General features: G+C 33.4%; 1 protein-coding gene across 11 annotated transcripts in view; it reads right to left on the bottom strand.

The window, feature by feature from the left end:
- SKIC3 (SKI3 subunit of superkiller complex) overlaps window positions 1-17,796 on the bottom strand; it is an 80,065-nt gene that overhangs the window by 17,029 nt on the left and 45,240 nt on the right. For all 11 annotated transcript variants that reach the window (XM_072790815.1, XM_072790824.1, XM_072790812.1 and 8 more), the window contains 10 exons: window positions 17,238-17,379; window positions 14,286-14,379; window positions 11,842-11,919; window positions 8,756-8,880; window positions 7,843-7,966; window positions 6,853-7,074; window positions 5,791-5,863; window positions 4,338-4,391; window positions 4,038-4,149; window positions 2,535-2,663 (listed from right to left, as the gene is read on the bottom strand). In XM_072790815.1, the coding sequence (XP_072646916.1) occupies window positions 2,535-2,663; window positions 4,038-4,149; window positions 4,338-4,391; window positions 5,791-5,863; window positions 6,853-7,074; window positions 7,843-7,966; window positions 8,756-8,880; window positions 11,842-11,919; window positions 14,286-14,379; window positions 17,238-17,379 (1,153 nt within the window). The remainder of the gene's footprint in view (window positions 1-2,534; window positions 2,664-4,037; window positions 4,150-4,337; window positions 4,392-5,790; window positions 5,864-6,852; window positions 7,075-7,842; window positions 7,967-8,755; window positions 8,881-11,841; window positions 11,920-14,285; window positions 14,380-17,237; window positions 17,380-17,796) is intronic.

Genomic DNA, 17,796 nt, shown 5'->3' with positions numbered 1-17,796 from the left:
ACCTCTCCTCTTACCCCAGGCAACCTACATACATACATACATAAGCATACATCTATGAACCTACATACATACATACATAAGCATACATCTATGAACCGTCACTACCATCAAGATAATGAACATAGTCATCATCATAAAGAGGTTCTTCCTATCTCTCTGTAATCACTTCTGTCCTCAACCTACCTCTCCTCTGACCCCAGGCAACCATAAATTATTTTCAGACGTAATGGATGAGTTTGCATTTTCTAAAGTTTCACATAAATGGAATCATGAAGTATAGATTATTTGTCTGGCACAACTATAAACATGGTAAAATACGTTTCCAGATGTAAAGTGACTTTGCATTCCCAGGATAAGCCCCACTTGATTATGATGTATTGTTATCTTTTTTATGTGTTGTTGGATTTGAATTGCTATAGTTTGTTAGGAATTTCTGCATTTGCAGTTCAACAGTGTTCTTGTTAAAGTCTTGCCTGCTTTTGGTGACAGGGTAATGTTGGCCTTGTATAAGAAGAGTTACACCAACTTTTCTATTTTCTGGAAGGGTTTATATAGAACTGGCATTATTTCTTAAATATTTGGTAGAATTCATCAATGAAGCATCTGGTCCTGGAGTTTTCTTTGTGGGTAGATTTTTAACTATAAATTCAGTGTCTTTAATAGATACAAAGCTGTTCAGTTTATTTATTTGTTAAATGAGCTTCGTGTCTTTTAAGGAATTTGTCCTCTTCACCCAAATTGCCAAATTTAATGGTGTAAACTTGTTCATAAAGTCTTCTTATTAGCCTTTAAATAGCTATAATGACATTTCATTCCTGACACTGATACCGGTTTTGTTGGGTTTTTTCCCCTGATGTCTGGCTAAAGGCTTATCAATTCTATTGATCTTCTCAAAGAACTAGTTTTCACTTCTGTTGATCTTCTGTTTTCTCTTTCACTGATGCTATTTATTCTTTTCTTCTGCTTACTTTGAGTTTAATTTCCTCTTCCTTTTTCTAGTTCTTAAGGAGAAGCTGAGATCATTTATTTGAAGGCTTTCTTATTTTCTAACGTAGATATTTGATGCTAGAAATTTCCCTGTAAGCAGTGCTTTAATAGCACTGTAGAACTTTGAAATATTTTTTCCTCTTCATTCAGTTCAAAATATTATCTAACTTCCCTTATGGTTTGAACTGGTTTATTTATGTTATTTAGTTTCTAAAATTTGAAAATATTCCAGGTATTTTTCTGTTACTGGTTTTTAACTTAATTCCATTGTATAAAGACAAAATGCTTTAAACATGATTTGAAGTCTTTTCAATTTATTTAAAACTTTTTATGGCCCATGAGGTATGTGCGTAGATTTTCTGTGTGCACTTGACAATGCTGTTATCAGAAGTATTCCATAAATGCCAACTAGGTCAATTCAGTCGATAGTGTTGTTCAAGTCTTTTTATATCTTTACTGATTTTTTTGTTCAATTGTTTTGTCAATTATCAAAAGAAGAGTACTGAATCTCTAACTATATAATTGTGGATTTGCCTAATCCTCCTTTCAGTTTGTTAAGTTTTTGCTTCATACATTTTTCCACAAGTTTCTTTTATCCCACAAATTCTATGTGAAATACAAGGCAGGTTTTCTGTATTTTGAAGCTCTGTTACTCCGTGCTTAAATGCTTAGCACTGTTATGTCCTCTCAACGAATTGACTCCATTATGAAATGACTTCCCTTATTATTGGCAATATCCTTTGCTCTGAAATCCAATTTGTCTGAAATTAGTATTGCCATTCCAACTGTCTTTTGATTAGTGTTGGCATGGTATATCTTTTTCCATCTTTTTACTTTTTAGGCTATTTTTGTCTTCAGAGTTAAATAAAAATTTCTATCTCATCTGTGTTTCAAGCAGTAAATAGTTGTTTTCTATTTGTTTTATTTAAGTCTTTGTTCCCTTTTTCTCTTCTTTGAATTATTTTTTTAATCTCCTTTTATCTACTTTGGTGGCTTATTACCTTTAACACTACTTAGTACCTACTTTCAATTTTAAAATATTCACCTTTAACCTGTCATTGTCTACCTTTAAGTAATATTATATCACTTCACTTACAATATAAAAATTTTACAACAGAATATTTCCATTTCCCCTCCTGTTCTTTGTGCTATTGTGGTAGGGTGCTCTTTAAATAGTCAATTACAATTTAAAGAGATTTCTAGTGTGTCATCTGTGGATCTGTTTCTATTGACTGATTCATCTCATTATGTGTGGTATTCTTCTTCCTTTCTGCATGCCTATTAAGTTTTAACTAGATACCAGACAGACATTGTGAATTTTATCTTGCTGAATATTTCTATATTCCTATAATGTTCTTGAGCTTTGTTCTATATGCAGTTAAGTCTCTTGAAAATGATTTCACCTTTTCAAGGCTTGTTTTTAAGCTTTGTCAGAGGAGATCATTCATCCTTTAGTATAGAGCTAATTATGCTCACTACCTTTCAGCAGTATCCTTCTGAATACTTCACCCTGAATTCACCATGTGTAAATGCTTTCCTAAACTTACGTGAAGCAGAAACAGCAGATAACAGTGCCAAGTACAAATCCATTCTCTTTGGCTGAGTGTTGTTCACTAGAGCCAGTTTATCATCAGCATGACAGGCTGCCATTAGCCCAGCCCAGACAGCAGGATCACCTAAACATAGGAAGTATAGTCAGAGGCTTGTTAATATCAATATATCAGGGAAAAACTATAAAAAATGAGACTAAGAGTTTATAAATACCAAAAATTAAATTAAAAATAAATTGTATCTCCAGAAAAAAATCCACCTTCTTAAAGAAACTAATTTACACTTCTTTTCAGAAGACACATTACTATATTCATCCTTTAAGATTTGCCTTTTCTTCAAAATATAGCAGAGGATGAGAAATATCCTATTAAGCTCTTCCATGGGTGGTTAGCTCAGTTGTCTAGAGTATTGTGCTACTGTAGAAAAGTCAATTATGTTCATTTTCATCGGACACAAAGGACAAGTCTCAAAGAGACACTTATGGTCATCATTCAAACCCTGTACTAAAAGTTCAATCAAAGGAAAAGCAAGATAATACTATTTCTCAGTTCTTAAGAAAAGTTTGAGCCAAAGAAAAAGCTCAAGACAACTCCATTTACTTATGTTCTAACAGCCAAGGATGAAAGTTATTTAATCATTCCAAGTGAAGCAATTCTATGATTATATATCCCTTCACTGATTTGATTTTTCCTTCTTTCCTTCACACCTTGACAGCACCTACAGGGGCAGGGGGAAGCAGTGGACTGAGGTAGTTGTGAAAAGAAGGTAGGAAAGAATTTAGAACTTCGAAGAGTTATTTTTTGGTCTTTTGTAAGTCATATTTTGCAGGTTAATACTTGCATGGTCAATATCTTAGTCCTGCTACCCTTAAAAAAACAAATAACTTTGGGGTCCCTGGATGGCTCAGTAAGTGGACCATGCAACTCTTGATCTCAGGGTTGGGAGTTTGAGCCCCACATTGGGTGCAGAGATTACTTAAAAATAAAATCTTCAAACAAACAAAGACAATTTTAAAATCCCACAGGGGTGCTAGTCAACAATATAGTCATTTAAGCAAACATATTAGCTTAACTTTTATATTTTTTCTTATCTAACTGCTCCCTCCAATATATATTCCCTATCAAATGTCTGAAATGTATACCTACCTCACTTATACAGAATCAGTATTACTGCTAATAGTACAGAAATCATAGAAACATTAGGCAGATAAAAAATTTTTACAAAAAAATTAAATGCATATCTCTATATTATAAAATAATTCCTGCTCAAGGCAATGACTACCTTATTTTCAATAAGGTAATAAAGTATCTTTATGCAAATATTCCTTTCAGCCTGCTTCAAGAAATCTCTCTTAATAATAATCAAATAATATGCAAAAGTTTAAAATATTTTCTTAAAATTCCCTTGTTTATTTTAGAAAATACAAACCTTGTACCTGTAAGTCACAAACACACAACCAAAAGAATCTGAATTAATGAAATGGATTATATTATACTCACCTGGAGAAAGAAGAGCTGCTTTCTGAATGGTCTTTAGTGCAAGGTTTTTTTCAGTTTCTGCTGAACTGCTTCCCATGGCTAACTGATTTACTGCAGTGTACAGTAATGCCTTCTGCGTAAGAGAAAAAGAAGAGAGTTAACCACTTATCTTTATATCTCCATGACTTTCAAATTGACTAAAAATAGTACTGTATCAGGTATGATGTGACATCTTAAACCTAGGAAGAAAAATTATTTTACGTGTCACCAAAAATATTACTTAACAAGTAGGACATTTCCTTGGTACTGGAGAAAACTAACCTTTCCATGATTTGAATCCAAAATATGAGCCACATTTCCTGCTATAGCACCTCCCTATAATAGAAAATAATTATTTAGATGAATGCATAAACTTTCATAAAAATTAACAATGATAAAAATCTTTCCATTAAGTCATTTGAAAAGTTCAGTTTTATCACATTCACAACTTTTAAACTCCTGAAAGTATCAATTGATCACTGCTTTAAGAGACACATTTAGTATTTTTTTTGAAGTTCAGTGTTTTTATAAAAAATCTTTTCTACTATAATTTCAACTCTGCTTTTTTAAACTACCTATTAATGGTGCAAAAGTTACACAATTTTACACAAAACACAAGTAAATATTTTCTAACAATGTAAAAGACTGTGGAAGAAAGACTGGAGGAGAAACAGAATCCCAAAACTTACTTTAATATGGTTTTACTCCATGAAAATCTTAATATTTTAAAAATTTCTGTAGTTCTTAGTAAAATGAATACCCAAAGTTCAGAGCACCCTGAAGCTAATCACTGCTTCAATAATCAACTCAAAACTAAAAACAAGAAAAATATACACATCATAGTTTTTGTAAAATGAATTATGAAATCCTTAATTTTAAATTCAGTTAGACATTTTATCTGGAAAAGAAAGTGAATTATGCAAATGATTTCATTTTAATTCAAAAGTATACTGTTCTAATTTTATATTGAAATTGTATCAAAATGTTTTGCATATTATATTTAGCATATAAAGAATGCTAAAAATAATCTTTCAAAATATGTCAATATAAAACAAATAGAAGATGGATTAAAAGCGGAACAGAAAACAGCAGAGTAGAAGGAGGATTCAGGAGTTAAATCTGGGATGAGTCATCACCACAAATACTAACGGTGATTTTGCACAAGTTATTTATTCTCTATGTCTGAAATGTCCTCTATAAAATGGACATTAATTGTAGCTATTTCATGTGGTTGCTGGGATTAAATGACAAAATATATAGAATAGTTGGCACATAATAATTACTTCATTCTAGTAGCTAATAATGATGCTCTTCTAGGTTCTTTGAATTACCATGTGCAAAAACCATTAGGAATAACAAAATCAGACTCACATAGACTTCAGACAGTGGAATTATTAGATGTAGTTAAGTGTTCAAAACATATTAGCTTCCTAAATGGCAACATTATAAACATAACCTAACCACATAGCCATTAACATAATCTGTATGTATTTAAAAAATGTCCACCTACTTCTTTGTAACTTTCATAATGCCCAAAACAGTCCAATAATACATGAAAGAAACTCAATGTACTAATAAAATGACTAATGGAAAATCTGGTTAAGTAACAGAACTCATTTGCTGTATTAATTATTTCTCAGAATGATAATGCTAATACTACATTAAAAGTTATTTTATCAAAAAAAAATAATAAAAGTTATTTTATCTTTTTGTCAAAATTTAGAACATTACTCACCTTTGCACTTTGGTGAGTATACTGAGCAACTACTCGGGACAACAGAGACCAAAGAGCAGGATCAGCTGGGTTACTATAAAGATCATCAAAGTAAAAAGCTTAGAGATGGGAGTCACTTTAAACCATGGAAAGTAAAAGCAACCAACATTTTATTTAGTACTTAAGTTCAAAATCTTGTAGATGCCTAAAACAAGTTCATATGAATTATCTATGTGTGAATGAAAGTGTCTTAATTTTCCGAAAACATATCTTCCCTATATACCAAGAGTCCTTATGAAAATAAGAAGGAAAAATCAGCAATATGAGGATTACAAAGCCATGACATCTAATTAAGAAAAGCTAAGGAAATGTAATATGTTGTGTTCAAGGAAAACACAGAAATGAAAATTGTGAACAGAAAATAAGCAACATTTAGAACACTTTACTGCTGGGGTGCCTGAATGGCTCAGCGGGTTAAGAGTTTTATTGGTTGGTGATCTCAGGGCCAGGGATCAAGGCCAGCATGGGGCTCCATGCTCAGCACAGAGTCTGCTTGAGTTTCTCTCCCTCTGCCATTCCCCCTACTCACACACACACATGCGCTCTCTCTCTAAAATAAGTAAATCTTAAAAAAAAAGAAAGAGAACACTTCTCTGCTGAAAATAAAACAACCACTACTGCTAGTAATATACTCTAAATTTTGAAGACACTAGTGAATGTTTGAGTGGTCAAAAAATTCCTAAAACCATCAAGCTGAATAGTATCAAATAAACGAACAATATTACAAACGACCATAAGTAAGGACTTTTGTATTAAAATGAGGTTCAGGCCTTAATTTATTGAATAAGTGCAAAATTTCTGTTCTCTTATCTCCTTATCAACTGAATTAAAAAAAAATCTTTATAGATGAAATGATATGTATAGTCAGTTACCTGGTCCTAAGGGCAATTTCATAAAACCACATTCTGGTTTACAAAAAACAAAAAATAAGCCTCACTCATTTTATATTCTTAATAAGGTCCAAATGTCAAAGATAAGCTCATCAAGTATAATTATTCCAAGTTCAGGAGCACAAGAACTTACCTATGGACAGCTTTAGATGCTTGTCTCCTCACTGCCAGACTGCGGCCTTGCAGTGCATAAATCGCTGAAGTAAGAAGGCACTTTTGATAATCACTGTCTTTCTGTTTGACGTGCTTCAGTAATTCATTAAGTGCTGCTTTTGACAATGTAGCATCCTGCATTGTCAATCCTAGAGCACACAGGGCTTGAAGGCTTTCTATGGTTGGTTCCTTTAAGATAGAGCTGTAAATATTTTTAATTGTCTATTAGCCATAATACAGTAGTCTGCAACTATTAAAATATATTTAATATTTAGTAAAAAGGCAATTTACTTAAAGATTCACCAAACTAAGCCCAGCTTTAGATAAATATGAAACAGATTCCTTGGTTTCTAGGCGCAGCAATTTCCTAAACGTAAAGCAGTTAAAAATACCAAGGGCTTTTCTTTTCTGTTCATTATATCTAAGTTCTAGAAACAAGTATAAATTTTGGTTGGGGGTCTGGGTTTTAGAAAAATAATACCATATAAATAACCACAGATATCATGGGCTATTATTTTACTAATTTATTCAAAAAATATAGAAATAGTTACAAGTTATACTGGTATATTTTTTAAAGCTTTAATTTTAAATGAACTTTATCAGGTGAATTTGAAAATTAATGAGGGAAAAATCTCCTTGGGGACCAAAAAATATAAGCCAGTTAGAACTCTATCCATTAAAATTTTAAGATCCTACTAGATCAGGTGATCAATCACTCTTTTAAAAAAAATAAATAATATACACAGAATACAGGATGGTTTTGAAGGACTGGATGGATCCAGAGCTAAGAATTAAGCCATGATCTCTACCTCCACCTATGACTGTTAGTTCACAACTGAGTTAGTCCAATCCCTTCTGTTCTCCAAAAAGTTCCTACAACATTAAAAACTTCATTTTACATTGTTCCAGTTTTTAATCCAATGTTTAAGCATCTTAAGCAATGTTAAGTTTTAATGTCAACTGTACATACCATTTAAATAGCAATGTCTTGGCTACATCCATTTTTCCTTGTTTATACTCTGTTATCGCCAGAGCTGTCAAGATATGGGCTTTGTCCTGCTCTGATTCAACAATAGACAAGGCTCTCTCATAGGCTATTATACAGAGTTGGAAACAAAAACAAAAGAATATAAACATAATACTGATTGACAAACAGTGAAATTTCTCCCTTTCTAATCCTATTTTTTTTTAAGTTGTAACTAAAATTATATCTTATTTCCTTACTTTCAAGTGGCTGGAAAAAAAAATATTAAATAATCTAACTTGGTTTAGCTGTTCCAAGGTGATCCTGGGGACATCGTTAGGATTATTGAGACATTCCCTAACGTCCATCTTTAGAATCTATAGGGAAGCCTTTAAGGGATGTGAAGGCCTGCAGATACGGAGATATCACAACAATTTCCATGTGCCTACCAGTAATGCCATCAAGTTGTAGATACAATAAACTGCACACACATAGGTTGGGCCTACCTACATATATGAAATGTACTCAATGAGCATTTCTGAAGAAAATGAAACACACTATTACCAACAATGGTCAAGGTCTTCATTTATCACAAGTTTACATTTAAGCAAAGACCTGCTTTCAAATACTAAGTCTACCTTCAGTGATCTTGGGCCTCAGTTTCCTTATCTAAATAATTAGGATAATACTCAGCTCATAATACTCTTATAGGGACTATTCACATACCACTGTACTAAAGGAGGGAACAGACAAAAAGTACCTAACACCATTCCTGAATCCTAGATGGATTTTAATAAACATTGCAACCCCTATTCTCAATTCAGTGTTCCATTTTTCTGGACGTAATCCTGTTGTGATTCAATTCCACTCAGCTCTGGAAAAGTAAGATATGTCCTTTAGCTTCAAGCAACATACTCACCTTTGCTGCTTTCTTTATATAGGCCTTTCATAAATAAAGCCAGTGCAAAACCTATGATGTCTTCTAACTCCTCAAGGGGTGTTGACTTAAAAGCCTGAATGGCTTTATCATATTCACCAATGGAACTAAGAAGCAAAACATAACTTACTTTTAATATTAAACTTAATTTTGGCTTATATCATAAGAATACAGAAAGATTATACACGAAGGTTCTTTCAATACCTTCACATACTTCGTCTATCAGTGTAAAAGCTATAGAAAAGACCTATTAAAACAGAAGACAGATCATTCATTTCAAATAAGATGTACTGGGGCAATTTAACTTCACATTTTGTTTTTTATAATTGTGAAAATGATTAGTTCTGCTAAAATTACAAAGTGTCTTTCTTATTAACAAACTTGAGGGCAGCCCCTGTGGCGCAGCAATTTGGTGCCTCCTGCAGCCTGTGCTGCAGCCTCCAGGTGTGATCCTGGAGACCCGGGATCGAGTCCCACATCGGGTTTCCTGCATGGAGCCTGCTTCTCCCTCTGCCTGTGTCTCTCTCTCTCTCTGAATAAATAAAAAAATCTTAAAAAAAAATTAAAAAACAAAAAACAAACTTGAACTAAAATCCCAAAGTATAAAAATAAAGTTGACTTTTTTTTTTTTAAAGATTTTATGTATTTACTCATGAGAGACACACAGAGAGAGAGAGAGAGAGAGAGAGACAGGCAGAGGGAGAAGCAGGCTCCATGCAGGGAGCCCAACGTGGGACTCAATCCCAGGTCTCCAGGATCAGGCCCTGGGCCAAAGGTGGCACTAAACCACTGAGCCACCCAGGCTGTCCTGAAGTTGATTATTATACAGAATTCTTTAAGCTTAATATATTGGTTAAATATTACCCTAAGAGTATGGTTCTAGCATCTCTGACAAGCTTAACAAATCATAAAATACCTGGTCAAAATAAAACCTAGTCTTTGTGCAAATTGTTTACCTGCACATTCTTTTTTTTTTTTTTTTTTTTGGAGAGCATAAAGATAAACTCGATTCCACAGACAAAACTATAAATTACCTTTTCTGTATTTAATAGGAAGAAAAGTAAAATTTGTTACATATGATACTAGAATACAATACTTTTTTTAAAAGTTTACTTTTTTTTTTGTAGAAAGTGCAAGACACATGAGCAGTAGGGTCAGATGGGGAGACAGGGAGGCAGAGGGATGGAGAGAGCTTGAGCAAGCTCCTTGCTCACTGGAGAGCCCCATGCCAGGCTTAATCTCAGGACCCTGAGATCATGACCTGAGCCGAAATCAAGAGTCAGACAATTAACTGACTGTGCCCCAGGCGCTCCCAGAGTACAATACTTCTTAATAACAAAAAATAATTGTTTTGCTTATTTAAAAATGAAGAGAAGCTGTCATCACTTGGAAAGGATGCACTATATCTTTGAGATTCTTATTTATGGTATCCATCACTATAAATCAGAAAGTGTTTTCTATTTTTAATGTATTATTGGAAATTTTTTTAGAAAATCCTTTTAATCTTGGGGGAGGTGTGTGTGGGATCTAAAAATACAGGCAGTCTTTGATTTTAAAATTAATCTCATAAAGGTGAAAGAGTTTAAAAATCGAAAAATTTTACAGTTTTTAAAGTCAAAAAACTCAAATTTTGAGAAATATTTTGGTGAAGGAAAGAAGGCTACCTTAGATTGTTTATGGATACATATATATTAAAAGTTTTGTTTTTTTTCTTTTAATTAACACTACCTTCAAACATGTGATTTCTTTTGTAGAGAATAGAACTAGGAAGGGCACAAGGGGCTTCAATTTTATTTGCAATATTTTCTTTGGAAAAAAGACCCTGAAGACAATGGACAATTTTAAGATCTGTTATGTTTGAGCAGTGACTATTCATTAAATTATGCTGTATACTACTTACAGCATTTTGCATGTTTACTATATTTTATAATAAAAACAAATTTTCAATAGAAGATACAGATTTTCTTCTAAAGTATTTACATTATATCATGGGGCACCAAGGTGGCACGGTCTTCATTCTGGCTCAGGTCATGATCTCAGGGTTGTGAGATAGAGCCCCATGTTGGGCTCTGTGCTGAGTTGGCAGCCTGCTTAATATTCTCTCTCCTTTCCCCCTACTTCTGTCCTCCCCCTCCCTTAAAATAAAAATAAAAAATGAAAATTAAAAAAATATATTTACATTATATGAAACCAGAACTACAGATACTTGTTCTATAAAATTTCTTATAACCTATCTATCTTCTGCTACAACAAAATCTTACAAATGACAAAACTCAACTCCTAAACACAACAGTTTAAAAAAATTGGAGGGAAAAGTAGTCAGAACAATAATATTTTCCTATCTATGAATAGGATTCATTTACTTGGTTATAAAAGAAAAGAACTGGCTACTTCAGGTCTCTACTTTGTACCTTTATAAAATATATAGGCACTAACCTCAAAATATCAAACTATACTTTTAGCAATATATTGAAGCTAGACCATTCAATTTAGGGGCAGTTCTCAGCTTGAGGAACACCTCCCAAAACACGTCTGTTCTCTGGACCTAATTCTATTCTCTAAAATAACTGGGTTTTAATCTTTTTTTTTTTTTTGAAGCTCTTTTTGAAGTCAAAAGTCTGAGAATCTGAAGAAAGCTACATGGCTCACTCTTCATCCCAAAATGCACATACATCAAAATTTTTGATATGATTTCTAACAGGTTTCTGGATCCCTAGTGGTCATTCCTGGTGTAAGTATAAGCACTAAGCAAATCCAATTCCTCTTTCAATTAACTAGGGTGGTATTATACCAGATAATAACTGCCTCTCTCTTCTCTTGTATAGTCTACAACTGTGAGTTCTAAATCTGCTTCTTACTAAAGCACAGTGGTGTTAGGTATCCATATAGGTGCAGGAAGCTATTAACAAACCCCAGTATTGAGGAAATTATGTATCCTTGGGAGATAATCAGCCCACTAATTTATATATGTCCCACTACTCTGGAAATTCATCACCACCTCACTAGTCCCATAGCTTTCACCAGAAAAATCTAATAAATTCACAATTAATGGGAAGAGATATGCTTACCATAACAATCTGCCATAATTTCTTACTGCAACATTATAAGTATCTTGGTCTTCTGTAGTCTGTAATAATAACATTGCCCTTAAAAAAAAAGAACAAGGTATTTTAAGTTACCTATGTGCAATAGCATTCTTTTATTCTTCTTCCTTAGCAGAATCTGTAGATTCTTGGTTTCTTCATTCAATTCTAATTCTTTAATGCTTGTCATAACAACTTTTTCATATATCAGTTAAGTTGGCACAACAAAAGCAATTAATACTTAGATTTTAGACTATCAGGAAATTAATAAGGTGATCTCTTACTAAATGAAATCATTTATCATACTTGAGTTTTAAATATTCCAAAAAACTTAATATAAATATGGGAAACAACAGTGTTGTAATTTTAAGTTTTGACATTATCTCAAGTGTATAGCAAACAATCTTAAAAATATTCCTATATTAGTAGTTTGAGTTAGGAAACCAGGAAATTTGAGTGCTTTCATGTCATGTGCCCTTACCTGTTACATACCAAAAAATATTTAAGCAATACTTAGTTAAGAAAGAAAAGAATCATAAGGAGTCCCTAAAGGCCTTATTTTTACCGTCTTGTGTTCAGTCCCTTTTGGACAAGCAGAAAAATGTCTTAACAACTAAGAGGAGTTGGATATGTAGTGATTTTTGTTTTTAATTTTCTTTTCTGTTTGAAAAGGATTATCTAGGGAGAAATACCTAAGGAGAGCTTTTAATATCTATGATGTTACATGAAAAACAAATATTTGCTAAAGAAGTCTAAAAGTATTATACAGTAAAAACTATAATGGTTAAATTTATACATAATTTGTGGTTTTAAGCCTCAAATCGTTGTTTAAGGCAGAAAACGAGAGCAGTAATCAGTCAAGGGAAGAGTGGTGCATATCCATATGATTGTGGAGCTACTGTTTTAACTTGAATGTATAACTAAGTGTTAGATTCACAGTATTTGTGATTACAGTATGTATAAGTATGTATAGCCAGCCCTCTAAAGCTGTCTAGTTTTCTTTGTTTGCAAATCCTGCTCACTGTTGTATTCCACCGTATTTCTAGTTTCTTTACAGGTAATCTTTTTGTGACATCAAAAGAAATAGAATTGTGGTTTTTTATAAACCTCCACATACACCTGGAAAAATACCTTCTTAATTATTTAGTCTCCAGTACCATCTAGTGATGACTCCTTTGAACTACCAAGAGATCCATAAAAGGACATGGCAAAGCATTTGGGGCACATCAATTATTTTTTATCTGACAAGGCTTTCCCTAAGTATCTGTTTTTTAGATTTAGGGCAATGATACATGCAATTAGGTCTTTTAACTTTTTATCTAGTGTTCATGACATTAATAGTAATTTTCTTGGGAGATCCCTGGGTGGCTCAGCGGTTTGGCGCCTGCCTTTGGCCCAGGGCACGATCCTGAAGTCCTGGGATCAAGTCCCGTGTCGGGCTTCCTGAATGGGGCCTGCTTCTCCCTCTGCCTGTGTCTCTGCCTCTCTCTCTCTCTCTCTCTCTCTCTATGTCTATCGTGAATAAATAAATAAAATCTTAAAAAAATAGTAATTTTTTTATTTACCAATCAACTCATTTGCAGAGAATAAACCTTCAACTTGATTTCATTTCCTACCACCCTCCTGGTTGGTCATTTCACTCAAGCACACTGTCTTTGTTTGCTCAACATGCCAAGTCCACTCCTGTGTGAGAGTGCTTGCTCTTGCGGTTCCCTATGCCTGGATGCTCCTACTCTCTCAACCAAATGGCTTATAGCCTCACTTCACTCAGGCCAGGCCTCAAGTGCTTCCTTAGTAAACCTATCACTATTAAACCTGTCTCAAATTGACTACCTACCTTAATATTCCCTGGCCCTTTATCCCATTTTGATTTTCTTTCTTAGCAATTATTACCATCACAGATGTTTATAAGCTGATCATATGCCTCCCCACCACCAGAACAGGAGGTTCATGAGAATGGAGGCCGTGTCTGTTTTATTTCACTGCTAAATTGCCAGTGCCAAGGACAATGCTTCGCACACAGCAGTTAAAAAACTATTGAATGAAAAAAACATAGATCTTAAAGTGATTCAAACAAATACACCATAATGTTCACACTTCTTCTGTGAATGAAACTACATATTTTAATAAAACTAGATAAAGTATTAAGTGAGAGGTTTTTCTAAAACAAAATCTGATGAGATTTTTTTAGTTTTGTTTTTGTGTTTTTCTCTTCTCTGTCCCTTTCTTGGAATGAGCAACAAAAACCCAAATGTAGCTGAAAATTTGTAACTGCATTTTTTCACCTTCAACGATGTAATAATACATAACAAAATCAAGAAAGGAATCAGAATATTTGTCTAGTACCTTCTTCATGAACTGAGACTAAATTTTAAAAAGCCAAATAATATGTAAGAACCAGACCCTTTTAATTAAATCTAAGAGTTTACCTTCGGTATGCATCTGCGGCTTCCTTTTTCAGTTGTAGATGTTCATTTAAGTAACCCAACATTGTGAAAGCTGGAGCATAATTCTGAATTCTTTCTGAAAATCGAAAAATATCTTTTCTTTACATGTGCATGCTAGTGTCTGTAAAATGTTAGTTTTATTTTCAATGTCTTAAATACCAAATTACCTCCTAAGATCACTGGCAGTCTTAAGAACAATCTGATTTTTATCTTGACTATAAAATACCAATAATCATTTTATAACTTCTAAATTATTGAATATCTTATAATTACTTACAGTTTCTAGTTATGCCTTAAAGTCTAAACATTTTTAACCCCAAAGGTTTAATATTTTAAATTGCAGCTTATGTTAACACTAGTCATAAGATTTATAAGGAAATTCAGTTCTTTGGCTAATCACTTAATCTTTCCTATGATTTACTTGATGGTTCTGTTTCAATTTATGTGTTTAAAAAAAGTTAACTCCGTATTATACACTAGAAACACAGAACGACCTGGATACTTTCAATGCAGTGTTTTGAAATTTTAATGTCAATAAACATCATAATGTATGTAACATACTGAGAAAGAAACACATCTGATTTACTTAAAAGTAGTATTGGGGGGCAGCCCAGGTGGCTCAGCGGTTTAGTGCCGCCTTAAGCCCAGGGTGGGATCCTGGAGACTCAGGATCGAGGCCCACATCAGGCTCCCAACATGGAGCCTGCTTCTCCCTCTGCCTGTGTCTCTGCCTCTCTCTCTCTCTCTCTCTTTTCTCCCTCTGCCTGTGTCTCTGCTTCTCTCTCTCTCTCTCTCTGTGTCTCATGAATAAATAAATATAATCTTTAAAAAATAAACAAATTTATAAAAAAAAAGTAGTATTGGGAAATAACCCTTCAAGTCCCTTAAATTGTTTAACAAAGGACAATACAATCACAATTTATGTGTTGAATAAGCTCGAAGGTTAAAGCATAAAGTGAAAATCACACAAAGTTATTCTTGAAAAATCCTGAAGTCATGAAAGAGAGGGACACCAAAACTGAGTCAAACTAAGGAAAGATTTATGTCTTCCTAGTATACTCACCCTGAGGCAAACTGTCAGCAAAACAAAAAGACTGCCTGCATTCTTTCTTATTCCCTTCTCTTTTCTGCTCCTCCCTTCCTTTCTCTTTCTTATTGATTCATTTGTTCATGCATTCATTCATTTATGGCAAAGTCACATATAGTTGAATTTAAATGAGTATATGATTATGACCCCACCATAGAGTAAAAAGCTAGGCTATGCCTAACTATCAGGGAATTGTTCTAGGTATCTGAATTTTGTAGAAAGCTAAAGATATACCTCTTTGTGTAAATCCTTTACAAATATTACTCATTCTAATGGAAACTTAACAGTAAAATTTTTGATCCATACACTCCTCACAGAGGCCCTAGATATTCTTTAGAATCATTTATTTTGCATACTGCGTAACATGTTAGTACTCAAGTGCTGATGTTTGTAAACTAACTGCCTTCTGCTCAAGTGTCCCAGGACCAATGCAGGAATATTACAGTCCTCTCCATAACCTATAATGAGAAATTTTCTCTTCTGCTTTTCAGTATATATGATTTTCATAATATTCAACTGTCCATACGTCTGCTTAAACTTCTTCCTTTAGAATTTTGTCAAGGGATAAATAAAAGACTAATGAAACTAATATTCTTGATCATCTAGGGTAGGCCTGGTACTCTGAATTACATTTTGTATAAACCATCCCATTTAAACCCTAAGCAGCAGATACTTTCATTCTTGTATTATAGATGAGGAAACTAAAATTCAATCTGGTAATATGGCCAAGGTTTCATTATAGCTACTAAGAGGAAGTGCAGAGATTAAACCATTGGTAGTTTTCCACCCCCACAACCTGTCATCAGTGGACCCCTCAGTCAATATCACCTATCTTACCCATCCCCTTACCACCTCCTCACTGGTAACCATCAGTTTTTTCTCTATGCTTAAGAGTCTGTTTCTTAGTTTGTCACCTCTCTTGTTTTTTTAACTATGTTCATTTGTTTTGTTTCTTAAATTCCACATTTGAGTGAAGTCACATGGTATTTGCTTTTTTCTTGTGACTTATTTGACTCTGTCACTATTTGACTTCATTCACTTAGCATTATACTATGAAGATCCAATCATGTTGCTGCAAATAACAAGATTAAACTGGTAAAAATGGGACTCCTGGGTCCCATTGGTTGAGTGTCTGCCTTCAGCTCAAGGCGTGACCCCAGGGTCCTGGGATCAAGTTCCAGATCAGGTTACCTGCAGGGAGTCTGCTTCTCCCTCTACCTTTGTCTCTGACTCTATGTCTCTCATGAATAAATAAAATCTTTAAAAATAAATAAACTGGTAAAACAAAACAAAACAAAACACTAGTTTTATTAAGAAAGAAAGGAAATTATTATAATAGATGGTTAATGAAGCTTCACCATTCTGTCCTTTTCCTTAACCTAAACGTATTTTTCCAATATCTTGAAGAAAAATCAGATGTTAAAGTGGGAGGTGAAGCACACTAGTTTTGGAATTTAAAGCAGATTATCTCATTTAATTTTCACATGGGTACCACCTAGCTATCATTATCTCTACTTTCCAAGGTTAACAGAAGTTAAGAAAAGTAAAATACTTGGCTTAAGACTACAGAGAAATAAATGGCAGAGACAGAACAGAAGCAACTCAGGCCCAATAGGCTCCAAAATGCTTTCCACTACAACATGGAAATCAGTTTTATTGTAAGCATTAGGTAACAACAATTTTTATCACTCTTCAAAAGTCAATACTATAATTTGAAAAGGAGACTATTTGGCCATTGGGAGAATGAAAAAAAAAAAAAAACAAATTCTAACACTGATTTTAGAATTATCTAATTTAAAAAATTTTTTTAATTGTTTCAATGGTTATTCAAATACCGAATACCTTACCTATGTATTTACTCAAAACAACTTGTGCTGCTGGAATAGCATTCATCTGAACGATGTTGTACCGGTACAGCTCTGTATCTCTGTTGCTTTTATCTTGCAATGTGGTACAGACCCAGTATGCATAACCTATTGCTCCCTCAGTCTATAAAAAAGACAAAGTTAACAAGTAAACATAGGGTAATAAATATATCAATAAAAATTATAAAATAAGAGACTTCAATACGGTAAATATCACATCTTAGTGTTCTTTAAGTCAACAGCTAAGTGTCTCTAAATGAAGAGTCACTGTGATACAACACAGCTAAGAGCACATTTAAATCACTGGCTCCAACCCTAAGTAAAAGAATAAAATGGAATTAAATAAAGTGCAGAAAATAGCCTCACCCAAAAGGATAACTTCCTTCTCAGCACCATTCTTACAGATAAAACTAAAATCAAAAGGGTCCTAAAACATTTTATAAATAATCAAGAAATGTCAACCAACTCTAGTTCTTATTTCATGTTGATTTTTTCTAGAGTCTCAGTTTCAATTCTACAGAACCACTGTATTTATTAAATT

The sequence above is a fragment of the Canis lupus genome, chromosome 2, assembly GCF_048164855.1.
Source record: "Canis lupus baileyi chromosome 2, mCanLup2.hap1, whole genome shotgun sequence".
Taxonomy (NCBI): Eukaryota; Metazoa; Chordata; class Mammalia; order Carnivora; family Canidae; genus Canis; species Canis lupus.
The sequence above is the reverse complement of the archived record's forward strand: the minus strand, read 5'-3'. Positions and strand labels throughout refer to the sequence as shown.